Source organism: Dunckerocampus dactyliophorus, chromosome 3 (genome assembly GCF_027744805.1).
Source record: "Dunckerocampus dactyliophorus isolate RoL2022-P2 chromosome 3, RoL_Ddac_1.1, whole genome shotgun sequence".
NCBI classification, from domain to species: Eukaryota; Metazoa; Chordata; class Actinopteri; order Syngnathiformes; family Syngnathidae; genus Dunckerocampus; species Dunckerocampus dactyliophorus.
In genome coordinates, this window is record NC_072821.1 from 8,066,412 (window position 1) to 8,093,389 (window position 26,978).

The 26,978-nt window shown below is 40.9% G+C and overlaps 1 protein-coding gene across 9 annotated transcripts in view; it reads left to right on the forward strand.

Annotated features, from left to right (window-relative positions):
- The window catches only part of smyd3 (SET and MYND domain containing 3), a 75,018-nt gene that overhangs the window by 11,485 nt on the left and 36,555 nt on the right, over positions 1-26,978 (forward strand). For all 9 annotated transcript variants that reach the window (XR_008569726.1, XR_008569728.1, XR_008569727.1 and 6 more), the window contains 4 exons: positions 1,765-1,828; positions 1,892-1,999; positions 2,260-2,317; positions 2,401-2,555. Coding sequence is in view for 2 of the 9 variants with exons in the window: in XM_054769657.1 (XP_054625632.1) it covers positions 1,765-1,828; positions 1,892-1,999; positions 2,260-2,317; positions 2,401-2,555 (385 nt within the window). In the remaining 7 variants the exon portion in view is untranslated. The remainder of the gene's footprint in view (positions 1-1,764; positions 1,829-1,891; positions 2,000-2,259; positions 2,318-2,400; positions 2,556-26,978) is intronic.

A 26,978-nucleotide genomic window follows, 5' to 3' on the forward strand; every position in this document is an offset into this window, starting at 1 on the left:
AGATCCTTAAAGAGGTAAATGTGTGTTTTTCTCATACCTACTGTTGCTGATTATTGTTCTATTATTCTAAGTAATAGCACTCGATCAAACCTTTTCTAACATTCCACACTACAAAATATGTAATAAAAGTACAGTGGAACCTTTGTTAGCGTTATTAATTAGTTCCAGAAGGTCCGACGAGAAGCAAAATGGGTGTTAAGGAATACATTTTTCCCATTTGAAATAATGTAAATCCAATTTATGTTCTGAAAAAGCCAGAAATGGTAACACAAAACATGTTTCTATAGTTTTACATGCAGAAAACAATTCAAAATGCATATAAATACATATAAATGATGAATGAGGGGATAAATGAACGTTTGAGGTTACCTTTACCTTCATTGAAGACATTACTCTTGACGTGACTGAAAACAGGAAAGGTGAGGTTGTTGATCTCTTACAAAGCTGTCCTCAGTGAAGTGGTAGGTGTATACACAGGGCGGGCCAGATGCTTTTTCATGCCCATGAGGATGGACGTTTTTCTTTCATGATGTCATGAGAACCAGTACCTTCAAAAGCAACCGTTTAAGCGGCTCTTCTATCAAAAGTGTGGAGAAAACTAGCGGTGGCCATGATAGATTTTTGTCACGTTTAGTGCTCATGAACAGCCTCAAGGGACACATATTGCTGACATTAAAAAGTCAGTTTGGCGTAAGAGGAGATCTTTAACATGGCCATATTGTACTGAGCAGCCAGGACAAAGATGTCTCTCCCAAACAACCGGCCTAGTGGATTATTTAACAAACCCACCAAGACTCGGAACTGAACAGAGTTATACAACTTGGGGCCATTTGACTGTAGAGTTTCCACTGTACCATATTTTATAAGCATTATGCTGTGTCTGTGTTTGCTCAGTGTGCGCGTGCACACACACACACACACGTTGAACTACACATGCGAGTAAATACTATCCCTCAGAATTGGGGGGTGACTCTGACTACGTGTGTGTTCTAGTGCTGTCATCCTTAGTGCCTGTAATTGGCCCCAGGGAGAACACACACACACACACACACACACACACACACACACAAACACTGCAGTACACTGGCTTGTTATCATACTGACAAGCATTGAGGAAAGGGCAGCAACACACCTCGAAGGCAGGCAGAATGCACATGAAATAAGCATCAACATAGCAAACTGAGCGATGGGGTAAGGGATATCTCACGGGTCACTGTTGTAGATGAAAATCTGGATAAAGATGGGTGGTTTTTGACAAATCATACAAAAAGTTAGTGCGCACAAAAACACTTACCCGAGATCTCCATCAGGCCTAACATAGCGGGGAAATACAGATGTCTTGAGGGATACAGGTCATTGTGGTCGTCTACTACCATACATACATTTGTATTTTTTTTTATAGATTAAATAAAAAAAAATTCGAATTTTCCCCAAAATATTGATTCACTGTTTAAAAATAAGCATTCATATTTGTACAAAATCTACCAATTTCATTGTGAGAATAAGCTAATTCTAGTGAACACACACAGCCAAACATAGCCACTGATAAGCCAATACTTTACATTGGAAAAGTGCAGTGCATGCTACTATATGATGTGGTAACGCGATCTTAAGTAGCATCAACGATAGCAAAGAATCTCTTCCTGTTTTAATGTCATTTCTAAATGTTTGTTGGATATTTTATACTCGCATTTCAATTTATTTGATGAACTGACCTTTTCAGTTATTCCATTTTTGGTGTCCGTGTCTGTTTCTTCTGTCCAGGCATGAGACCTTGCTGAGGTGCTCTCAGTGCAAGATGGCGCGCTATTGCAACATCACTTGCCAGGTATAATGTAATGAGTAATGTACGTGTTTTGTATGTGTTTGTTTACATGCCTTTCCCTGGTAGAAACAAGCATGGTCTGACCATAAAAGGGAGTGCAAATGTCTGCAACGTCTCCTTCCCAGAATCCCTACCAACTCTGTCCGGTTGGCTGCGAGAGTCATCTTTGCCTTGGTAATCTTCATCATTTATTGAATATGGATTTTGGTGACTAATTGGTTTTAATTGACTTTGAATCAAACAGATGGGTAATGCTCATTTTATTTGTTTGCTTGTGTTGAAAGCTTTATAGCAGTCATGTTTGCACTTCAGCAGAAGACGAAAATGTCCCATCTGTTTAAATAAGCCCGTTGGGTGCATCAATGATTGGGATATTTTGATGCTGCAAAATAAAGCTTTTTTTTTTTTTTTACCGTAACTCTTATGTCCTGCAGTCAACTCCAGTAAAGAGCAGCAGTGAGGAGTTCTACACTTTAGATGAACATGAATCACGTAAGTCTCTATCGGAAACTTCACAAAAGTCTGAGCCAGCATGCTGCAGCCATGAGGAACTGATTTTGTTTTCTCCTACACAGATCTGACCTCCATGTCTGAGGAGAAGAAACAAGGCCTTTCTCAGCTGGCATCCATGCTGGAGTTGTACCTGCAACAGGAAGTGCCTGACTCCGCACAGGAAATTACATCGACCCTACCGCAGTCCTGCAGACAACCCCTGGACTTGATTGCAAAGGTGGGCTGATGCCACTCAAATGCAATGATTTGTTTTACTCCCTTGTGTACATGTGATGGCACGACTCAAGTCCAAGAATGTCTGCTTCTTCACAGAAAGACAGACAGACCCATACAAGCAACTGTTTATTGTGTTTAGCACCCCCTGCTGTGCTTGGCTTAGACCCCAACATATGCCCAAGATTGTCTCAGCATCTCTGTGTGTGTGTGTGTGTGTTAATACCCAGCACAACCTGGAGTCTGTCTTCACTAGAATTCAAACCACATTTTGTCTGGATTTCATCTTTACCAGTCATTTGGGAGCATTCATGACTCCTCAAAGATTTTAGGACAGCAAGCCATTGTAATCACAACAAGGCCTTGTGTGTTTTACTGCATCCAACACAATAGTTGCATGCAAGCATCATAATGGAAAGCAGCCAGCTGAATTAACGCCATTAAACATGAAAGTGGCAAAATGGACATCAGGCTGCCGCAAGCTACATGATGCTGCAGCTCTGCACCTGAAACAATAAGCCATCTATTTATCTCATCTAATTGTTGCGTTACGTTACTCACGCATGTGTAATTATTTGACAGATAGCTTTGTTAATGTGTTGCAAACATAAGCTCACAGAGCATGCTGACTGCAGATTTTCACCATGTATAGATGAATGGCCTCAACATCACGTTGCAGTGCCGATTTGTTTCCATGTTTTTACTTAATTGATTAAATATCATGGCGCTTGAAAGCACTGGTGTAATATCTTTAAGTAAATGTGTGAGGGTGTGTTGGGGGGGAGGTGGACTGGGTTGTGACGATGGGAAAAGCTGCTGATTAAATGCCCTTCTTCAAGATTCCGATGGGAACTGCGGCAGGTTTGCAGGGGGGCGAGGACTGAACAACACTGTTCAGATTAAAGAGAGAGTTTGAAGAATGTGAAAGATCACAAAGAGGAGCAATTAAGAGAGCAGGAAACCGCATGTCACAACACAAATCTTAAATAGAATATCAATTTAAAAAACTTTTTTTTTTTTACATTCTCACAAAAAATGTATTTTATTTCCAGTAAACATTTTTTTAATTTTCTTACAAAATAAAATGGAAGGGATTAGGTTGACCTATTTTTATTATTTTTTATTTTGTAATTATTTTACAACAAAACTCCATTCATTTAAGCTTCCCCTTACAAATGGTAGACTTTCAGCTCCATCTCAAAAGTGCTGATAGAAAATGAACAAACGTGTCAAAGAAATTTGGTCCATTCTTTAAGTGCACACAAACAGTATTATAGGATTTTCAGATAGATGCAGGAAATCCACTTCATTGCATCCAGCCAGGTCAGGATCATCTCAGAGAGGCTGGCGTGCCAATGACAAGGTCAACAATCAATAAATCAAGAGATGCCTTCATGAATAAGAGCCTCCTGTTATGTGCAAACACTCAATGATAGGAAGGCCAGAGTAACTTTACCAGAAATCTCAATCAGTTCTGAGGAAAAAAAGAATATTTGGAGAGATAAAACCGATATTAGCTTTTTATAGAGACATCACGGTGTCCAGCTCCACAAATGTGCATACTGAAGAGTATCACTGCAACCGGAACAGCAATGAATGGATCTTGAAAAATGGGACAATTTACAATGAAAACACAGTCAATGCATACAGTATCAAACTGAACAGAACTCTACTGCTTAGTGTAGGAGTTTTCAAATTGTGGCAGATTGAGCCTCCTGTCAGACAATAATACAGTTGGATATTTTGTGGAGTGTTCCGCTCGCCACAGGTTATTTACTCTGTCACCATAGGAAGTACAAATCTATTCATTTTGCCTTTAAACATCATGAAGATAGCTTAGCAGGTTTGAAAAATCTGTTTTTCTCAAGCTGCTGCACTCGCCTCACACTTTGAGAATCCTTGGCTAAGTGGAAACAAGCCTTCAATAGCAAGGGGTTCCCATTCAACCAAATAGTACAAAAATGACTCAGAAAGTGCTTCCCATTGCAAATTGACGAAAATCCAATTAGCATGCTTCCGGAGAGATTCACATCCAGTGTCACAGAATATTCCTAATGGGCTGAGTCACTCATCGAAGGCTGAGTGTTCCAAGAAGTACATTTTTGTTGTTGTCCAGCTTCCTTAGAAATTTGCTTAATGAATGAAGGTGTAGACACATACATTGTATACTGGGAGGAAAAGCACAGAAATAGTGCATACATATTTATATGTGTAGCCTTAAGCATGAGTATTCCTGTGTGGAAAGCCACCACCCACTGATGTGTGCTGGTCAGTTGTACAAACCCCACCAACCCACATAGCCCCATTGGAGTGTTTATCTCTGAGAGCCTCCACACCGTATAATCCTATTACTGAAGCTGTGACGGTTCTGCTGGTGCTGAAACTTCTGTAAAGCGTTCCATCACTGTGGTTGCATGTGAAGTCATGGCCATTGCATTATAAGGCTATTAATAGGCTGTTTTAAAGCTATTAATGTTGTCGCCCTGACTGTTGTTTTTTTTTAACATGGATACAAGAGCATGTCTGAATCGTCTTGGTGCCACGTTTTCAACACACCTCAGGAATATTGTCATAGATTTTCATGTCGACTGCTGAGATGAGGGTCCACATTTATTATTATTGTCTGTAAACACACTAATGTCACACGCCCCAAGTAGTAGCATAACCATTTGTGGTGGTTGGGGGGGATCCCAAGGGATTCAAATACAACCCAAAACATTGTGATGTGCCGGTCTTCAGGTCTTACCTAACCTTTTCTTGTGTTCCAACATATTGGACTTAAGCACCTAATCAGAGCTGATGTCATTCATACAGTATAATGCGAGCTATCCCTAGGTATGGTATATAGAGATTTCTATGCTCTGCTGTGATGCATTTGCAGTATATCACTCAATTCGGTGGTGCTTTGGCTCAGTGAGAGCACATCTCAGCATTCATGCACAGTTTAAGAGGAAATTTAAGGCGAATAATGGGCCAGTTGTGTTGTCTCACTTCACTTGCGTGAAATTGTAATTCAACCTCTAAGAGACAGTTTGGACGTAGGTGGAATCCGTGCGACCCAACGGCATCAGCTTGTTGATATAACTGGCCTTGAGAACGCCGCTTCTGTCTTTGAGGTATCCAAATGTAATTGTTCCATCTTAAGGCCGATGTACATTGGTAGTGTAGTGGTTCACACAGCTGACTTTCATGACGCTGGTATGGGATCACTTCAAACCTGCTGCATTATTTATTCAGTCTGCCTTTTTGCTCTAAATCAGCTGGGATAGACTCCAGCACCGAATATTTTATGTTTTTTTAAATAGATTTCTCTCCAACGTCACACTCTCTGTGACACGACCCATTACTTTAATATTGCTGCTCACCGACGGGTCTTTTTTTGTGATAGCTTCTTCAAAACTATTGCTGTGTCTGACTCCCAACAGTACATGTCTCCCATCAACTGTTGATGGAAGCGTGTGTTTTTCAGTGTGCAGCCCTTCCTCCTGAAGGTTTTCCAAATAGTTAACTGCAGTGGCTTACATGCAACACAACCCGTCCCGCTGGAATTAAGTCGTTAAGCAATCCACACACACACACACACACACTCCACTGCAGGAATGAGCTTAATATGCTTCTACACAGGTAGTTTGAAAGGGAATGCTGTGGGTGTCAAGGATAGGATAAATTGTCTGCTTGTATGCAGTTTCCACGGCAACCGGCAGCTAAAAAACAATAAGCTCAGGGACTGCTACATGAGCTATTTGCATTGCCTGGTGTCAGTCTTTAGTTTGTAGTTGTGCACATTAATGTGCTAACAGGAAAGAACAGCAATTCTGAGTGGTGTTTGGCCACCATTAGGGGGCACTGTGATTGCATGCATGTACTGTGTCTGGTCTATTGGTGAAAAGGAGTGAGGAAGTCTCTCTTGCTTGAGCCTCTGTTTCTGCACATTGTTGATTATTGCTTCTTTATGCAGGCTTCTCAGTGCATCCTTACAGTATCCGTAGCCGTTCTTTCCTCGTTAGTCCCCACGACACACGCCCCTCTCGCCCTTCTCTCCTAACAAATGAGGAGTTTAATATTGTATACTTGAACTGTTCACTGTGCTTAACCATGCAGGTCGTTACTGTGAGTAATGTGTGACTGGCAGCGTTTTTGTGCTGTAAAATCATTCTTCGTGCTAATGGCTGCTGCCGCCGCCACCACGCGCTTCCAGTGCATGCTGCAAACACACTCTGACACATGGAATGAAGTGCATCATTGCAGCACTTTGTAATCCCAGAAGAGTAATGATGAGGCAGAGAACCATTCTGTTGGTGTATTGGATGTAGAGAGTGTCCACATACAGTACATGTACTGTATTCCACAGTGTGTGGAGGCTTTGTTGCTAGGTGCTTAGACGGGTGTATACAGGTATGTGCACCAGATTCTGGTTGTGTGATTTCAGCAGGGTTGTGAGGGCGCGCGCGCGTGTGTGTGTGTGTGTGTGTATGTTCGTTGGTCAGACTACAATGGTGCAATAAGAAGTGACAGATGAGATCTGTCTGAAGAACCTTTTATTGCTTCCCTAAAGCAAGTTTCCCTTGTGTGTGTATTTACAGTATGTGTGTACATCGATATTATATAAGCAACTATGTTTCTGTTTCCATGACATATAATGTTGTGTATGTATACCCCCTGTATCAATGTAAAAAGCCTAAGGGTGTGTGTTTGTGTGCACATGTGTGTGTGCATGCACGTGTGTGAGAACTTATTGTTATGCTGCATCAGCCCGTGCTGCATCGAGAGCCATTCCTCACGCGGCTCCCATGGCCCGACATGTCGCCACATAAAATCAGCACGCAAGAACGACACCATGTGCTCCAAAGCAGCTCCTCTGTGTCTTTTTCTCTTTGTCGCTGCCTGATTGTCATTTTTCTAACATCGCTGACATTCTCTCCTCTCTCTTCTCCTTGTGTGGGGTCAAGCCAACCGTCAGGACACTTTGGTCATATATCCGACAAAGACCGATGGAGGCGTCACACTAAATCGATGATTAAAAGACAGCTCACGCTCTTGCAGTTGTTGCAGGCAAGTTTTGTGTGCGCTTTTGGTTCAATTAGACCATGAACAACCGCATAAATGTATAGTTTTATTCTAGTGTAGTAGATCACCACTTTTTGTGCGAGTTACATTCCGAGCATACCAGTGAATGGCAAACATCCTTAATACCCAAGGACTTGATCGCCTGTAAAATGTCTATTTTTAACACACTTGATGTTGGCATTCTCCTCCGATTTCGGGTCATTGTTTGCAATAAAAGCGACTTTTGGAATTATGAGATTAGATTCAGCTCCAGAACCCTCTCTCTTCAATTGCCTTTGTGCATTAGCGACAGAAGCTAACAAGCTAAATTAAATGCACAGTCTAGGTTTAATCCCTAAATATGCCTCACATACTTATAAAATGTATTTTAAGTTATTAAATGTATAGGTGTTCACCACTAATGGATGATAATTTACCACTAATGGATGATAATTAGCGTTGATGACAATTAGTGTTGATGATAATCTGTCGCCCCTCCAATGAGCTCATCACTCAAAGCAGGGGTCGGGTGCAGAGTGAGTTGGGTGGCAGCTGAAAGCGGGGTCCTTGGCGGTCCGATCCTCAGCTACAGAAGCTAGCTTTTGGTACGTGGAATGTCATCTCTTTGGTGGGGAAGGAGCCTAAACTGGTGTGCGAGGTGGAGAAGTTCCGGCTAGATATGTCTGACTCACCTCAACGCACAGCAAATTCTCTGGAACCAGTTCTCTCGAGAGGGGATGGACTTCATTCCACTCTGTGGTTTCCAGCGGTGAGAGGTGACGCGCAGGCGGGGCACTTCTTGTTGCGTCCCGGCTCAGAGCGTGTATGTTGAAGCTTAACCAGGTGGACGAGGTGAGAGGATGGGTGGCTGTTGTTTGCGTTTAGGCGCCAAACAGCAGGTCAGAAAACCCGCCCTTTCTGGAGTCCGTTGGAGAGTTCTCCCTTGGCGGATTCCCTTGTTCTGCTGGGGGACTTCAACGCTCACATTGGCAGCGACTGTGAGACCTGGAAAGGTGTGGTTGGGACACCTTAGATGGTTTTTATTTGTTTCAAAAGGGACATTAGTGAATCCATAATCCATAATAGTGTTGTAGCTTTCCCATAACCCTGTGTAAGTGTGAGACTGACCAAAAGCCGTCCATCTTGTATTTTTTAGCAGGCAGAAGATTTAAAGATTTTAAAGATGACATTTAATTACTGAAAACCAACATTAAATCTTCTTAAATGTATAAAACAGAAAATTAAGATCACCACCTCTTTGGAGGGAGATTCTGCTGACTCACAGTCATTCTACTACCTCTTTGATATGCTCTAAATGCTTTTTAGTATACAGTACATGTTCTTCCTTTCAGTTTCCAAGGACCTCCATGTGTTTTTTTTTTTTTCTTCCAAAATAGACTTCCTGTGCCGGAAATTAAAAATAGAAGATATCAAATCAGTGTACGCAGGCGTCTCTTGAGAAATGTCAGACATTGTTTGCACTTTTCTTCCTACTTCTAGTTGAGATGTTTATTTATGATCTTATCACCCAGGACATGCTAATAGGGGAAAAACACATTCAATGGCTGTTTTCTTTAAATGCCAACATAAGCAAAGATAGTGAAACTGCATTCACAGCATAGGTACTGTAAGTCATGGTTCACATTTACATGCTGTCATTTTCTCTTGGCTGTGCAGTAATATTGTTGATCCATTTTAGATGCTCAGCTAATTCTCTGTATGTGCTTGTATGGGTGTTGGGGTTGTTACAGTAGTCATATAGCTCATGCATATCTTTGTGTAGGCGTAATTCACTCTACGGACAGATGTGTAGTAGTTGTTCAAGTGTAGGAGTAATTTATTCTCAGGGCTTTATTTTATAATTATTTGCCATCTGTTGAGCTATTAAATAGAAGGCAGATACAACTTGATTGCCTTCACAAATGAAAACGTTATCACTCTCCAAGCATGATGCACTCAAGAAATGAAATCACTTGCTGAAGTGCTGCTAACTTTCTGCTCAATTTATTTCTTTTTTGGAAGGAATGAGCCAATGAAATACCCTGATAGTTGTTTCAGAAAAGCATGTGGGGAAAAGAGGTTGGAAAATGGTGGTACAGATGCTCTTTTTCCACTGCATGCTACAGAGCGGTACCTGAAAACGTTTCCGTGTGGACAAGCCCTCTCCTCTCCACTGATGCTTTTCCTTTGTCTGTCACTATTACTAGTTTGTAGCACCTATAGCCGATGCCATATGTGTGGCATGGATCCAACGCTTGAGGATACAAGACTGGGATAAATAACAAAAATAAGCACACACGCTAACATTTGCTTACCCCATTATTATATTCCACAGTCTCCACTTTCTTCTCTCTTCTCAAATGAACCCTTTTAAAGTACCACCTATCTGTGGTTGGTACCGCAACCAAAGGTGTTACAGTACAGGTTGGTTATTATAGTACCTTTTTAACTTTGCCAGTGGAGTTGCCAAAAGGTGAATTTGTAGGGCAAAGAGGGATTATTGTACTGTGAAACATGCAGCAGCGTAGTATGTCATCCTGCTTTTACATGTCCCAGTTTCAGTATGCTTATCTGTGGTGTGTTGAAGTCATTACAGTAATGATTGTGTGAATGTTTCAGTATGTTTGTCCTTATCTGGATAACATTTCCCCTGCTTTGCCATTGTAGCTGGCAGTGGCATGGGCCTAATTAGCTTAGGTTTTACGTGCTCACACACACTCGTAGCCACACACACAGCTTAGTGTAAGTACATCATAAATGAAAGAAAGGAGAATAAAAATAATTTGCTTAATTGACTTAAGTCTTTATTATGCTATAGCGTCCCGGCTCCTATTCCCCCTACAAACCCTGCGGCTGAGCTTGACGTGCAGCAAGCAAAAACTCCAATCTTGTGTCAAGAGCTGTGATTGGTCGGCTTTTTAGAACAGCATTCCTGATTTCTCCCTCTTGTGAAACCGCCAATGGCCAATAAAACAAATGAAAGAATTAGGCCTGTCATCGATAAATTGATTAATCGAACGATAAAAAGAGAAACAGGTCGATAATTATGACGCCCTCGATAAACTGGCATGTGCATGTATGCGTGTGTTTCATCTGCTCGTCTCTCTGTGCCACACAGGCTGGATGACAAGAGGGTTCACTCTGCATCTGTCTGTGCGCATTGGTTTTATCGTGAAATGAACAGAGACAGTGGGCCCTCATCTCATTCACTCTCTTTGTGGAGGCGGGGCTACTAGTGAGTGGATACAGAAGGTTTAGCAGTGAGCTTCGTGAGGCAGCATCCGCGAACATGAAGAAGGCGCAGAAGCGATGGTTTTTGAGGCGAATGCCACAGCTGACAGCCACAGTGTGGGAACATTTCGGTTTTAAACAGAATGAACACCGGCGACCGACACAGACAGTTTTCTCAACTGGGGAAAAAAACCTACCGATGTAAGTGCCTCGGGCAGCGGATCCTTCGTCCGCACAGTAACGCTTACTGAGGCGTTTGGTCGGCAATTATAAACAAAAAGTGCAAAATGGTGCGCTGTCACAACCAGTGTCGCTGGCTACATTGCTTAAACATACATACAGGCAACTTCTGTGTCAAGCTAATGTCTCAAACAGGTACACCGTACACTATACTTGAGTACCATGTAGGGATTCAAATGTGTAGTACACCTCTCATGACAATTATTGAAAAAAATTGTCTAAAATTTCCCCCCCCGATAAAATCGATTAGTGACGATAATTTTTAGCACAATTATCAACCAGCAAAATTTGTTATCGTGACAGGCCTAGAAACAATGTGATTTGTTGTTCCAAAAAAGATTAGTTACCAGCTCCAACAACAATCTGGATGTTGCTTCAGTTGTTAAATTTTACTACACAGGAAGCTAAAAAGCCAGTCAATGAGAGTTGTGATTGCTCAATCTCAGGAAGACACTTCCTAGCGTTTTGGCCGGCGTAGTGACCATGCTGTAGCATATTTCAGTCTTCAGGCTGGCTCTGTGTGGGCTCGTGGATGGTGGTGAGGAGGAGCGAAGGATGAGGAATTGAGAACATTACCAATGTTTTAAAAAGTCTTGGTGTTAGGGAGGGTGACTTTGGGAAGATTGGTAACAATACATTAGAATTCTAAATGCAAATCTGGAAGTCATTTTTAATTTTACTGTGTCATTTTCATCAGCAATATGCTGGGCCTGATTATGCTGCAGTGTTTGTTTGTGTGTGTGTGTGTGTGTGTGTGTGTGCGTGTGTGTGTGTGTTTGGGGGCGGGGATTGCTTAAATGACAGCTTTTGGCTCCAGCTGCGACAGCCACTATCTCGCTCGGCTCTTTTATCTTCCCTTACGCTTTCTCCGCACTCCCTTCTGCTGCTCCAACATTTACAGTAATTACTGTTCTGCCTTGTTTTAGATGGAGAGAAACAGGGATGGAAGATGATCCAATACCATAGTGTGCATGTTTGCTATTATGTCTAATTTTCTGAATGTTCTCCAGAGGGTTGTGCCAGAAAGAGCGATTCCTAACACGGTATGTTTTAATATCTATTACCGGTACCCATTCCTATTAACTATACTACTCAGGGAAACAAAGTAATGAAACACACACTTTTAGAATCAAGAAACACATTGTAGCCTGCTGGCTGTTACATACAACCATATACAGTGGTGCCTTGGTTAGCCTCATATTCCGTTCCAGAAATTCCGACTCAAACCAAAATGGACTTTAACTAAGGCAAGTTTTCCCATAGAAAATAATGTAAATCCAATTAATCCGTTTCAGACAGCCAAAGATTTTATAGACAATAATTACAGTTTTACATGCAGAAAATGATGCAACAATAATTACAAATGACAAATGAATGGACAGCTGACTTTTTAACATTCACAGCTTTACATCCAAAACAATGTCACTAACATGACATGAAATGGAGAAATGAACATTTAACATCATCTGACCTGTAGTGGACATCCTTGGCAAAGTTTGGAGACACGTTTGTCTGCACTTTCAAACTCGCTATGCCTGACGACGCTGTGTATGCCCGTTCTTTTTAAATTTTTGTAACCAGCCTGCTTGATTTAAATTCATCAACAGACTCGCTTGCTGTAGGCGTTTTGTGTGAGATCCTCGCTAGTTCCCGCAAGCTCCCACTCGCCATTGATCCACACCAGCAGCAACTTCTCAACATCTTTGATGGTTTGTGGTCTCTGTTTTGTTAACACAGTTACTCCTTTCACAACATGAGCTCACTTGATTACGTTGTTATTCTTTAGGATGATATATTATTGTTGATGAGGGCTTCCAGTACATCCTGGTAAGCTTGCCAACACGGATGCCATCTTCAAACTTTGCAACGACTTCTTTCTTGAATTCAGTAGTGGTCACCCTCTTTGGAATGTTGTCGTCACTTCAACTTTCTTTGGACTTGTAGCGGCTTATTTAGAGTTTGTCGCACTCAGTGGAAAAAATGCACGGGCAGGAGTCTTCTTCCTGGTTGCGTTACGTGTTCACACTCGCTCACTTCTTGTATTATGCCGTCAAGTCCGCAAAGTAGAGAAAAAAAGAGCGGCAGACCTAACCTGTCGGCAGATTTTTCTCAAGTTCAGAGAGAAACCTTTTATTTTTTTAACCATAATAAAATAATATTAATTCACTAACGTGTTTTTTAAATTGCCTTTTATATATAGATTTTAGCATTAACGGGTTGTTTGGATATCTACAAGTAATGTTTTTTAAATGTATTATTATTATATTATTCATTTATATATTAACTAACTGGAGGGTTCAACATTCTCTTTATTAGGCAACCATTTTCAAACTATTCTTATTTTAATGGTTGTGCTTTATAGTACGTCTGGGCGATATGGATCAAAACTCATATCCCGATTATATTGAGGTTGAATAGCGATATACGCTATATATCCGGATATTTTTCCCACAAAGTGAGGTTAGACAAAATCAAAGCCAAATATGCGCGCAAAGTTGTTATATTAAAATTGAAAAATAGACGCTAAAATAAAATAGTACATTGTTTTTGTAATAAATATAGAAAAAGTAAAATATAATCTGCAATCTTCTTAATAACAAACCTTCAGCTATGCTGACATCCTCAGCTAATACCAAAAGCACAAAATATGAAAAAGTGCCCCATTTAAGAGGACATTTTTAAATGTCATCAGCAACTCAAAAATACTTTACTTTGAACAGTATTATTATTATTTTTTTTAGGTAAACATAAGCATGTCCTTATTCCTTAAAAGATTTTGTGCTGGGTGCACCAACCTGTGAACTGCCTCAGGCTTAGCAACTCTCTGACTTCCTTGTACATTTGTGGTAGAGCTTCTCGTGCTAAATTATTGCGACAGTGAAGCTTGGTTAGACATTGCGAATCCATCAGCAGGGTTTTAAATCCATTTTTTTTTCCCAGCCTTGCAACCGTGACCTTATCTTCAGCAATGCGATAGGACACCGCTTTAGTAATAGCACACCACTTTGTACTTTTTCCTTTCATGAGGAACGCAACAGGAAAAAGAAGCAAGCAATGAGCTTTTGTGCTGGCAGGAGTTTTGTGAAGTTGTTTCAGCTCGCGAAACACACTCGTACTGGAGTTTGTGCCAAATTTGTTCTTGATCAAAAATCACTCCATACTCTTTACTGTTCTCTGGTATTACCATATCTAATGTATTGTGTGGAGATGTGGGGTAATAACTATAAAAGCTATCTTCACTCGCAAAATGTACTGCAAAAAAGATCAGTGAGGATAATCTATAATGCCGCGTATAGAGAACATACAAATCCCTTATTTTTAAAAGCGCAGATATTAAAATGTGCTGATTTTAGTCAATTTTTAAAACCGCTAAAATGCATAAAACATAAAACAATAACCTGCTACCCAAAAATGAGCAAGAGCAGGAGCCCTGCTCAGTGGCGCTCACACATTGCAGAATCATGAGTGAGAACTCCGCATCGAGTTACAGCACAAATCCAGTCCATATCGATATGAACGATTTGTTATTGATATTGTATTTATCGTATCTATATCATACTAAGAAATATCAATATCTTAAGAATATCAATACATCGCCCAGCCCTAGTTTATAGATGATCTTGTTAGTACTTGGAAGTTTGTGAATGATTACTTTGTCTTATTAGTTTGTGTTTAGCAAATCGATAGTCAGTCAACTCTGAAAACTTACTTGATGGATGACATTGCTGGTCATAAACCCACACAAACATGCTGGTTACACTGCAGATGATGTCCCAGAAAGACAGAAGTCATCATGGTTGTTATTGTCCATACAGCAAGACCACACACTCCTCCCCAACTAATGCATATATTTTTAAAATACATTGTAATCTGCAAATAGATTTTTTTTCTATAAATGCCCAGACTGAATTTTTAATAAGTAATCCCTTGTCCCTACAATATCGCACATGACATAGTTTTCTAAACCCGCAATAAATGTTAGTACTTTAAACTGTACATGTAAGCATGGAATTTAGATCAATTGGAGTAGCAGAATATATTCCTGAATCGTTGCAATTAAGGCAGAGGAAATTCATGACATTAACAGTCGTGTCAGCTCATGAACAAGCAAGGGTAAAAAATGATCCTCCAAAGCTACATTGTACATATGTTTTTATTATCCACTTCTTTGTGCATTGTCTGTTGTCCTTCAGTTTGCCTTGTGAATCCATTTAGTCCTGGAATGTTCTGAACAGAAAACACAATATCACATTAACAACAGTGATGCAAACATTTATAAAAGTTAACATTTGCCAATAAATGTCCAAAAACAATACTACGTAACTCGATTCTGTCCATTGACATACGTAATAATTGGAAAAGGATCTTGGGATATGGAAGGCCGGTAAGGATAGTCGCGATGAACACTTGGATCTCATGGGAGAGGAGGACACATTTGTCGGTTGCATTTTAAGGACCTTTGGAGCTTTTTCGAATTGGGACAGCCTTCGCACACTGCGATTACATCATGCACCCTGCACATGCGCACTTGAAGGATGCAAACCCCGAAATGAGCCAGCTATAGTGTTTCTCAAGTGCTATTGCCAACTACTGGCCTGGCCTGACATGCACATGCTTTCTGAACGGGGTTATGTTTTACATCATATGGGTGTGAAAGAAAAAAAAAACCCCAATAACTCCTTTTTTTAAAGTCATTATAAACATTATTCATCAGATTGTTTTCATTTTTAACACAAAAAATGATTTTATTTTGTTCAGTAGGTCTTAGGCTACCCAGTTGCTGTTGGGTTGCTGTTACTGAAAGGTGTTCACCCACGATCATCTCATTTATCCTTGTTGGTCGTTAGAGTCAGGGAAAAGCATCAATGATTGCTTTCTTGTTCAGCATAGACTTGTAAGACCTGGAAAGTATCCAATCGTATCTTCTTTTATTTCCGTGCTGAATATAAATGAGTGTGCAGGGTTTGTTCCCTCTCATCTGTTTCTCATCTCCCTGTTAGCTTGCAAAACCACTACATCCACTACAACGACACTATTCAGGGACATCATTTTTCATATTTGCAGCATTTGTTGCTACTTTCAATGTGAACACTTTGAGAAATCCTATCCCACTCGAATCCTACTTTATTTCCTCTACCCCATTAAAAATACTTTATACTCTATGTGATTGTGGTTTTGTGCAATGAATTTCCCTACCACCTGTGGTGGGTGAAGATATTTTAGCTCAGTTGGAGTTTGTGGTTTGCCTTTTGTACATTCTGATAAGTATTCATGCTGTGTTCTCTCTTGTTAAAATCAGCAGCTCATCACAAACAAGAGACTTTGTGAGTTTGTGTGTGAGCAGGCACACACGAGCATCAATCCTTCCAATACACAGAAGCATGCATTTACAATTAAAGCCAACCCCTCACATTGTGATGACGTTCCCATTGGTGCGCATCTCCAAGGTCTTGAACCTTCATGCAACACCAGGAATTAATAGTTAAGTCATTTTTTTATGACTATTTCTGACCAAGTCACATATTTTATTAAACAATGTCTACAATTACTGTTCTGAATTTTAATATTCAAAATTGTAACACCTTGTGTATATTTGAATATTCATTGCCTTTTACATATTCCTGCTAGTAGTGGCAAAATTTGGCAAAGCAAGCTGCCGACTAGTCTGGCTCTGTCCAGCTGGAACACTATCTTCGGCTCTGAATCTTGCCAGAGTTGATATAATTTGTTTAATCGGTATGAAAATCAAAGGGTGTAAACAGCAAGTTCTGGTTGTATGTGGGGGTTATATGGCATTTTTTATTTTGGCAGATTGCCTGGCAACCTTGGTGTGATGACAAAGACGTTTTGCGCCCAATTTATTACACGTTCATTTGCATGCTTTTAGATGTGCTGCTAATTGGGTTTATTTTAATGTGGAGTTAGAGCCAGACCAGCTGTCTCCATGTTCTCACTCTATATAGGAGCTCTATACGGTGCTCTTCACTGAAAGTGTGATATTGTCCTTGAATCAGACTTAATAGAGCCCATTCATTATATAATATACAAACATCAAAGACGTTGTGGTGTAGAATCTGCAGTTTACCTACTTTCTGTAATGTCAAACTATTAATCATCCTAATGGCTCATTTATTCTCCTCTAAGTACATGCTATATCCCATTCCCATGACCTAGACCAGCTTTGGAATACTTGTGTAGTACAAAGTCGGCCATTGGGAATTTGAGCATCTTTGATTTCTAAGCTTTTGTGTACGAAACAAAGCTGAAGCCACATAATTAAACTCAGCAGATGAAAGTCAAACATGCATACATCTGAATTTGAGTTTGTCTCCTGTTGGTCAGAGGCAAGCATAACCGTGGGCTTTCTTGCCTGGTCAACTTGTGATACAGCAATGTAGTGTACATCCTAAAGTAATATAGTTAGTTATCATCATTTCTTTGTAAAGCATGAAAAATGGAATTGCTATATATATATATATATATAGCAATCATTTTCAGCAAACTGAATCCCAAAAAAACTGGGCCATACGGAAACTGAGCTACCACTATTGATCAAATTCTGTCTCAATTACAAACTACAAATTATTAACACTTTAATGACAAAATTAACGAGTGATTTTGAGATATTGTTTTTACATTCATTTTAACAGCCATAGGTCTGTTTCGATGTCAGTGTTGTATTGTGTGAAAAGTTGAGCCGTAGTGGAGGGAGGTCTGCATGTGGTTCAACTTCTCATATAGCTGTCATATTGACTTCTTTAGCCAGCAAACTAGTTAAGAATCAATAGCACCTTTTCTGGTTGCAGTCAAGTAGTTTGCAAAAACTACACCCACAGTACAAACAGTCCACCCAATATCAATCTGTCTAAACCCTAGGTTCTCAAAGTGGGTACGCCAATTGTGATAAGGAGTATGTGAATAAAAAAGAAAAACAATTACCGACTAATACTACAATCACGAGTGCGCCTGAATGCCTCACAGCGGGAGAATGCAGCAGAAAGGAGACATGAAGTTGTTCATTGCTCTGTGTGGATTTTATGAACAATAAGTATGTTCGCTGATTATTTTGTGCATTAAGAGTGTTTAATCTTGGAGATTTCATTTATATTGGTGTTTCAATCCCTGCATGGCACAGCGTTGAAAGTCTCTCTCTCTGAGTGGGGATTTGCCCGAAAATGAGGTTTTATCGTTGGTTGTGTGTATTTTTGTACTTCGGATACTCCTTTATTGTGATTGTGCATATACAGTCTGCACCGGCCTATAAGCCGCAGGTGTCTACGTTGTAACATGGGATACTTAATACACAGAACGACGTTACACAGATTCTTTTGTTTTTTTTTATGTTTAATTAAAGAAATGTTTTTTTCCAAACTGTGCCGAACAGTGCATGTAATAAGGCCAGTTAAACAGTAACCTACCAGAAAAGTCGGTCATCGCTGTCTTCGCTCTCCTCCTGGGCACTAAAACCACTAAAGTCGTCCTCTTCAAGTGTCTGAACCGAACAGCCCCACATTTCCGCCGGTCTCTCTCCTTCTTTTGTTGTGGCTGCCAGAGCCAGCGTCACCCCCGCACTGAGGCAAATCAGCCCCTGAGCACGTGCTGTCCTCCCCAGCATGCAGCAGTCCAGCCCACGAAACCCACCGGCAACTGTGGACCTCCCGACACCGCGCCACTCTGCCAAGGTCCACCGGCAGACCCGAATAAAAGCTGCTAGATTGATCTCCTTCAACTTGAAAGCCACATCACATGCACCTCTCCACGCATTCCCCATGGTGAGCAGTGATGTGCGGATCGATACAGAAATATTGATACCTCTGATACCAGATCTTTGGTCTCTAAATCGATTCTCAAATCTAAATATTGATACTTTGATACTTAAGTCGTTTTAAGTAATGACAGGAACCAAAACGCGATCACAAATTCACTGTATAAGCCACAGGGTTCAAACCGTGACAAAAAAGTAGCGGCCTATGTGTGTGTGCGCGTGTGCGGGTTTGTTTATAAGACCTTGTCTTGCCTCTATTGATCCAATCTTGTGGACCAGCTTTGGTGCAGTCAGCAGTTTTTCTTCCAACCCAAAGCCAGCAGGACAAGATAGAGCAGGAGATGAATGGAGTATCGCACAGATGGATGGAGAGGAACTATGAGCCTATATGTGTGTGTGTGTGTGTGTGTGTGTGTGTGTGTGTGTGTGTGTTACAGTCACAAAAAAAAAATCAACTTGGAAGATTTTCCTCTACCATTTTTGCGGCAATGTTCCACTCCCATTTACAAAGATCCCAGCGCTGCAGCAATCTGTCTGAGACCACAAGGTAGATTAAAGCCTAATGAGCCCCTCCCTGTATGCTCCCTCAGGTGGAGATGAAGGAAGACTAAACTCATAGGTGGGGAGGATGACAGGAGGAAGGACAAACACACTAACGCTGGTGTCTCCATGGGCCAGCATATCTAACCTAGTGTAATTACAATGGGGAGCTCTTCTAATTGACTCCTACCGTGAAGCCCCTGAGTCTGCGCTGTTTGTGTGAGAGAGCGAGATAATCCCTCTTGAGATGCTTTAATAAACAACTGCTGGTTCAGTGAAAATCTGTTTTGTGAAGCCACGTTAATATATCTCCGTTAAAATGTGATCTGGTTTTTAATGGGGATGAATGTTGCATGCCAGTGGATGTATGCACGGCCCATCAGTCTTAATACACTTTGGATCACGGGATAGTTTTTTTTATTATTTGACTTGATCCAAACCTTCCCTTGTGCAAAGGTTAATCATTTCTTTGATGTATTCATTTGGGATAATAGCCAACTTGTCATGCTTTCACACTGGAAAGGAATGACCTCCACCAAGTGCAACAGCTAAAAGCCGAGAGATATTGGTTTGATTCTATGTTTGTTAGTGAGGAAAAACTGCATCGTCGATTTCCACAAAACTGTGAGGAGGGATAGAACCTTGTGCCGATTACGAACCTGTCACGTTTCGTTGCATATGAATGCAAGTGTGGATTGAGGCATTCTCCATCAACAAAGAAGTACATGACTTCCGAACAATCAGAGGAGAAAAACACAAATACGGCACTCCACAGTTATTTTTCTTAGAGAACTATACTTTCTCCTTTCACTGTCACAATGAAACCATTCCCCCTGACCCACAATAAAAAATGGTACAGTTCCATCTGACCATTCTCAGCATCCAGTTAGAAGGGTACCGCTTAGTTTATGGATGATGATGTAACAATAGAATAGAATACAATAAAGTATATTCTATTCTATACATGAAGACATTCTATTCTATTCTATTCTTACATCATCATCCATAAACGGCATATGCATGCAGAAATGTGGCATGAAATCTTCACCAAAACGCTTATGAATAGAATTTATTCTTACATCATCATCCATAAACTAAGAGGTACCCCAACAACCTCCTTGATGGGATAAATCCCTAACATGTTCATGTATCCATAAGTGTCTTGGTGAAGATCTCATGCAACATTTCTGCATGGATGCGCTATCCCTCATTCTTAGGATACGCTGATCAATTTTCAGCTCCCCTTTGCCCCCCAGCCAACGTGTTGGTGTGTACGAGCTGGTTGTGACTATTCAAGTGCATCATCTGTGGTGTAAATGTCATCAGCCGTAGGCCAGTGGAAAACCAGTTTAACCTCATCATAATGACGATCAGACTGAGATTGACAGGCTGCACGTGAGTGGCATGACAGATGGAGAGACAGGTGCTACTACACCATGTGTGTCATGTACTAGTTTTTCATGGCATGTACATTAATACACAGTGGAGTGCTGTCCTTGGGAGTCAAGGGCAGGAAGGAACATGCTATTTCTGCCAGGAGACTGCTTGGAGAAAGGTGACTGGAAGGAGGAGGAAGAGTAGAGAGGGGAAGTACCACAACATTTTTAATTAGAATGACCAGTAATTCAATATTGCATTCCCTCTACAAGACAATCCAGTGGTCTGTAATAATAGCTTGTGCACGTTAGTCAGACACAGCACACTTCAAAACGCAACAATAATGTCAAAATCGAATCCTTAGGTATATTTTTTACAGTTCTTGTGTTGGCTCTTATTAGATTGCGCTGCTGTACCTACTGTAATGGTGTGGCCATTGAGTATAGATGATAAAATATAACATTGCCTCTGGTCAATCAAGGTCATTTGTGATGACAGACAATGATGAATCATCATCAAATGGAATATAAAAAACTGAAGCCAACTCAACCTCATTAAAGCCGTTTTTTTCCCTTCTTTTTAACCAGGGATATAAAATTAAAAGCCCTCTATTCATGTCTGCGTGGGTGGTTCCCCCACTCATCTCACACTTTGTGTGTGATCGTTTATTCCACATCACAATCTGTGCTCACCACGCCCACCCCCCAAGCTCCCCTGGTCCTGCCCCCCCTCCTCATCCTTTCATCATGTCATAGTTAGACCATGGCAGGGTGCTTATTGAAGGCCTCCACCTCTCTGACGGAATGTACAATGAACCGATGAAGAGAACAGGAAGGCGGAACAGAGAGAGAGAGAGAGAGGGAGGTGAGGTACAGTAGATGAGAGAAAGTGCAGTTAAGCTGTATTCACTTATTGATGCTTTCCCATTGGGGAAAAAAAAGGTACAACCAGGTACTATTTTTTGAGCATCCTCACGTGCCAACCCAATACTATATGGGAGACTTAACATGCTAACATGTTGCTATTGCTGTGCTTTAGCTCTGGGCACTGCAGTATCATACACCACACTCCACTTCGCCACAAGCGTCCATTTCTTGGTGGCCCCAATCTCCATTTCAGTAAATGTTGTCTTCTTACTGTCCACATGGGAAGTAAATACAGGAGGCCCTCAATCTAAAATCCATTATTGTTACCTTGTCTCATTTTGATCAATGTGTTCAATGTGGTGTGGTTTTCAGTTTCCCATGGTAATCACAGACAAAGACAAACTGATGTGAGCCAATACGATGGAAAAGCAGCAACCTGTTGTGCCAACCAGCAGAGGCGCTGTTGATTCAGTCTCAACCAGCTTGCTGTCAAAAGAAGAGCATTATTGATTTCATTTAGAGTATCATACATTTTCCCCCAACCCATGTCGAAACTGTTTCCACATTATTCACCTTTTGTACTTACTGACATGCTAAAACAAATGCCATGTACTGTTAAGAAAATAAACGACAACCCACATGCTTGATTGTATTCAGAGAGTATGCCACAGGCCAATTAAAAAAAAAAAAAAGCTGTGGGTCCCTGCCCGGATTTTGAGCACCCCTTGTAAAATTGAGCAAGGAATGCCCATATACAGCTGTCTCTCTTTCACCTGAATTTTTATTTTTCCTGAATATGTCCAACCCTGGCTCATTTCTCTGTTGAGGTCACCATTAATATCCTTTCCTTAAGGGGATCTGTGAATCAATAACTCGGTAAGGACACACATCCACACACATGCACAAACACACACTTTCTGTTCAATGTCAAGCTACACTTCAAAAAGGACTTTGATATTTTTCCTCTTTACTCATCATGTTCCTTCTTCTTGCTTTCAATGACGTTCCATCCTCATTCTTGCTGCATCTAGTCAGTTCCTCGGGCAACTTAAAAAAAAAAAAAAAGTGAATTACAAACCATCCAGGCAAACTGGAGCATGCACAGATACTATAGACACATTCATGGCCACTTACCCGGCATTCCCAGCGATGACGGGATTAACCTGCCTGGGCAATTGTACAGCTGGTGTGTGTCTGTGTGTGAGCTCCACTGAGCAGGAAAGAAAAGGATCTTCTAGGATGAGGTCCAACTTACACACTCCTACCCACACATACGTACCTGTACACATACACACCAGTTGCTCAGATGTGGCCTCATGTTTTATTTCTAGGAGCTCTGCGTTGGGGGCTCTAAGGTTTGACAGGCAATGTCATTATGTTGACAAAGACAGGAGATGTGGGGAGAGAAGTGTTTTCTTTATTTTCCAGAGGAGGATTGAGGCTGTGAGACTGAAGGATTATTCTTCTCTCCACTGTGAGTGAAAGGTCTAAGCCCTCCCTGCAGGTGTGTGTGTGTGTGTGTGTGTGCATCATATTTGCAGTGCTGGTAGACACTCACCTGAAGCAAACTTCTTTTGTCATCTACTTCTTTTCTGTTTTTCCTATTGTTTTATCCTTTCTCTGGTTTGTTCCCTTTGTAATAAATATCCCCAAGAGCTTGATGACTGAAATCAGTGTTCCGTGTAGACTGAAGCAGGAGCAGTGGAGGGGTGAAGTTGAGTATCATTGCCTTAGAAAGAAATACATACAAGAGGGCTATTCAACTAATTTGTTCCAGGGGGCATATTTTCAGAAAGCTAATGTTGGGGGACCAGACTTCTTCCTTCACCATGGTGTACCACCATGAAAGGAGGTTTCTGCTTATTTGAGCAGGCAGTACGCAACCAAAATAGCCGAACTTAACACAATGGGAATGAAAAGGGGGATAACTACATGGTCATGGTGTCAGACAAAGATAAAAGAGATGAGCACTTACACAGCAATTTTAACACCAACAGATAAATAAATGCACACAAGGCAACTACTAATACTACATGGAATGACAAACAATCAGTTACATAACATTAAACATGTAATACTAAGAGGTATTGAAGTACAGTATTTACAAAGCAGTCCAGCAAAGCATGCTGGAAAGCAGAAAGTGCTCCTAGTGATGCAACAACGCCTCCACCTATGCTCAGCAACGTCCAGTGGCCGTTCCAGTGGCCTCCTGGTCAGTTCAGGTGCTGTCTGACTGTCAGGAGGCCAGCGCCCTGTTTTTAAGTATCTACTGCAATCTATGGGACACTGCTATTGTTAAAGATGTGCTGCAAAAACGCTAGCCAAAGATCCAATATTGATATATATGAGTTATATGAGTTTTATGTCTATGTTTTTTAGGAACCTGCTGTCCCTCCCAAGATTTGAACTGAACTCGCGGGCCTCTTTGATATTGGCTCATGGGCCACCAGAGGCAAATAGCACTTACTGTTTAAAATAACAATTTCTAATGCTCTGACATTCACTAGTAGAATATTACCACAAGGTGCAGAGTGACAAAAAAAGCACACAGAAGTTATGCTTTTTGGAAAGCATTAAAGCATTAAAGTCATCATTAAAGGTCATAAAAGTAGACGGTGAACAAATTCCCCACGTTTAACTACAGTTTATTAATTTCTTTGTCTTCTCCTTCATGCATCCCTCATTCTTGATCCAACTCTTGTTCATCCTGGCCTGCATCTGTTTTCTCTCTCTAGCCAATCTCCTCTCTGCCCACGGGCTCACCGTTTGTTCCTGTGACAAAAATATCAGCCGTGGCTTTCCACTAATTAACTACTGTGTGTGTGTGTGTGTGTGTGTGTGTGTGTGTGTGTGTGTGTGTGTCCCAGGGTAACAATCACTGAGAGCTTAGTTCTATTTGTTGCATTTGTTCTGCAGAGTTTAATATGCCAAGTTTGAATAGATAAATGAATTATTGAGTATCATGAATTTTGAATGCGATAGCATCACTGCAGACCAAACTAAAGGAGCGATGAATAATGCACCGTTGCTTATTTACTTAGTTATGCAATAGCAAATGCCTTTGAAGTCAAATAAAATAAAACCACAGATAATTTTATTGACCTTCAAGTCATTTGAGCATTGCTTTTGTTGAGTAAACATAATGTTACAGTTGTCTTCTCATCCTTCATCATTGTCTCACATTGTTCCCACAAGGAGATGGATGGCAGTAATTTCCATTGTGTTAGCCTCTATTTTATCACTGTAGTCTACGTACACATATTGTTTATACCACACATTGCTCAAAGCAATTCTTGCTTTCATGATTGGAAAGACTACGCCAGAACTGGACTTTTATTGGTCTGTCTTCCAGTCATCGAGTACACGTTAACTGATAATTGCATATCGTGGCAAATCACTTGCACACAGTCACTACAATTGTGAAACCAACAGATTGGCAGGACAGTGGAGTGCTTAGATATTATTTGAAAATGTACGAGGGTATTTGTATTCATACTAGTCAGTTAAGCTAATTCCCTGATCGCATGTCTCCATACTAATGAGTTCAATTGCAGTTCAATTGGGAGTCGCTCTTGTGTGAAGGACACTCAGGTTTGCGGAGTGTTGGTTTATGAGGGTATGACGGGCAGAGAGCAAATTTAAGATACATGCATAGATCGGACAGTATATGGACAAAGACATTTTTGATAGCTACAGGTTTGTTCCTGTAAATTCTGCTTGTTGTTAGCTGTTCCCAACTTTGACTTAAAGCATACATTAATGTCTTTGCTTTGAGGGGTGGGGTGTCTTAGAAACAAATTGTAAGTAATAAGTCATCAATGATTTGTCTAATGATTATGTAACTTTGAGGATATTTGGATTACATGTATGTTAGCATGTCTTGCTAAGCATTTTGAACACCACTCATAGGGCACGCCACAAATGTAATTTACTAGGGGTGTCATGAGACACTCAGTTCACAGTGCTGAACAGTGTGTGTAACACAGCTGGTTAAACAAATAGCCGAGTAATTCATCGCTGTCTTCATTTTCGTCCTGGAAACTAAAACCTTTGAAGTCGTCTTCTTCACTCTCTGAACCGAACCGCTTCACAATTCCCTTGCCACACACCCTGCCAGTATCTGTTTATCTTTCATTGTCGCTCCCAGCCCCATCCCCACCCTGAGGCAAGTCAGCCCCTGAGCATGTGCTGTCTTCCCCAGTACGCAGCAGTCCAGGCCCTCGAAACCCGCTGGTGACAGTGGACCTCCCAAAACCGCTCCACGCTGCCAAGATCTCCCGACAGACCCGAGCAAAAGCCGCTACATTGATCGCCTTCAACCTGAAAGCCACATGACATGCATCTCTTCGCGCGTTCTCCGTGATGAGGGTGCACGCACAAAGCGCAAAATAACTGCTCCGAAGCACACGAGCTGTGGCGAGACCAGAACGCGACCACGAGTTATCATCACTGTATAAGCCGCAGGGTTCAAAGCGCAAGAAAAAAGTAGCGGTTTATACACCTGAAATGATCGCAATAACTTCAGTTCCTCATTCCTCAAAATCATTTAACTATAAAACAAATTAAAATGATCAGCTGTGGGGATCAGTGTTTGCATGATTATTGGTTAAAGTACAGTATCTGTGTCATAAAACACCATTATGGCCAAACCCCTTTAGAACACGCAGAAACATGCACATTGCATATACATTTGTAAGCACTCATTTGTGTGGTTGTAATGTCTAAGCATTTAAACATGCACCAACACACACATAATGGGTGTACAACAAATAATTAGATGAACCGTTTGACCTATAACTTAATGTTCATCCTGGAATGGGAGACAATTGTAGTTTTACAACCTCAGGCATAGGTGTGTGTGTGTTTTATGAGTGTTTGGGGAACACACATAAATTGCAGCTCTACAAAAGGTGTGTTGTTTGTAGTAAGGTTAATTATACCATGTGTGTCTAATGTCAATGTATGTACAGATAAGATCATACATACTGTAAATCTTGATTTTCATAAAACATTTTATAGAATACAGTCTACATGTAATCAGTCCGAAGTAGGTTGTTGAAGTGTTGCAGAAGCCAGGTCATTTAGAGACGACCAGCGAGGAGCTTTAGTAATGGTGTATGTTGATAAAGTACAATTTCTATAAAATAGACTGTGAAGAATTGTGTTAGCTATGCAGGGTTCTTACAAGCTGAATATTCTCAAACATGCCTTGAGGGTGATCCTTGAATTTTCTGATATATCCTGGTCCTTTGTAAAGCCTCCTTATTGAAATTGAGAGAGTAGTGTTTGTATACTCTGGTGCAATCCAATCAAACACTGGGGGCTCAACAAGGTTTGTATGAGAGCTAGCAATATGATTGTT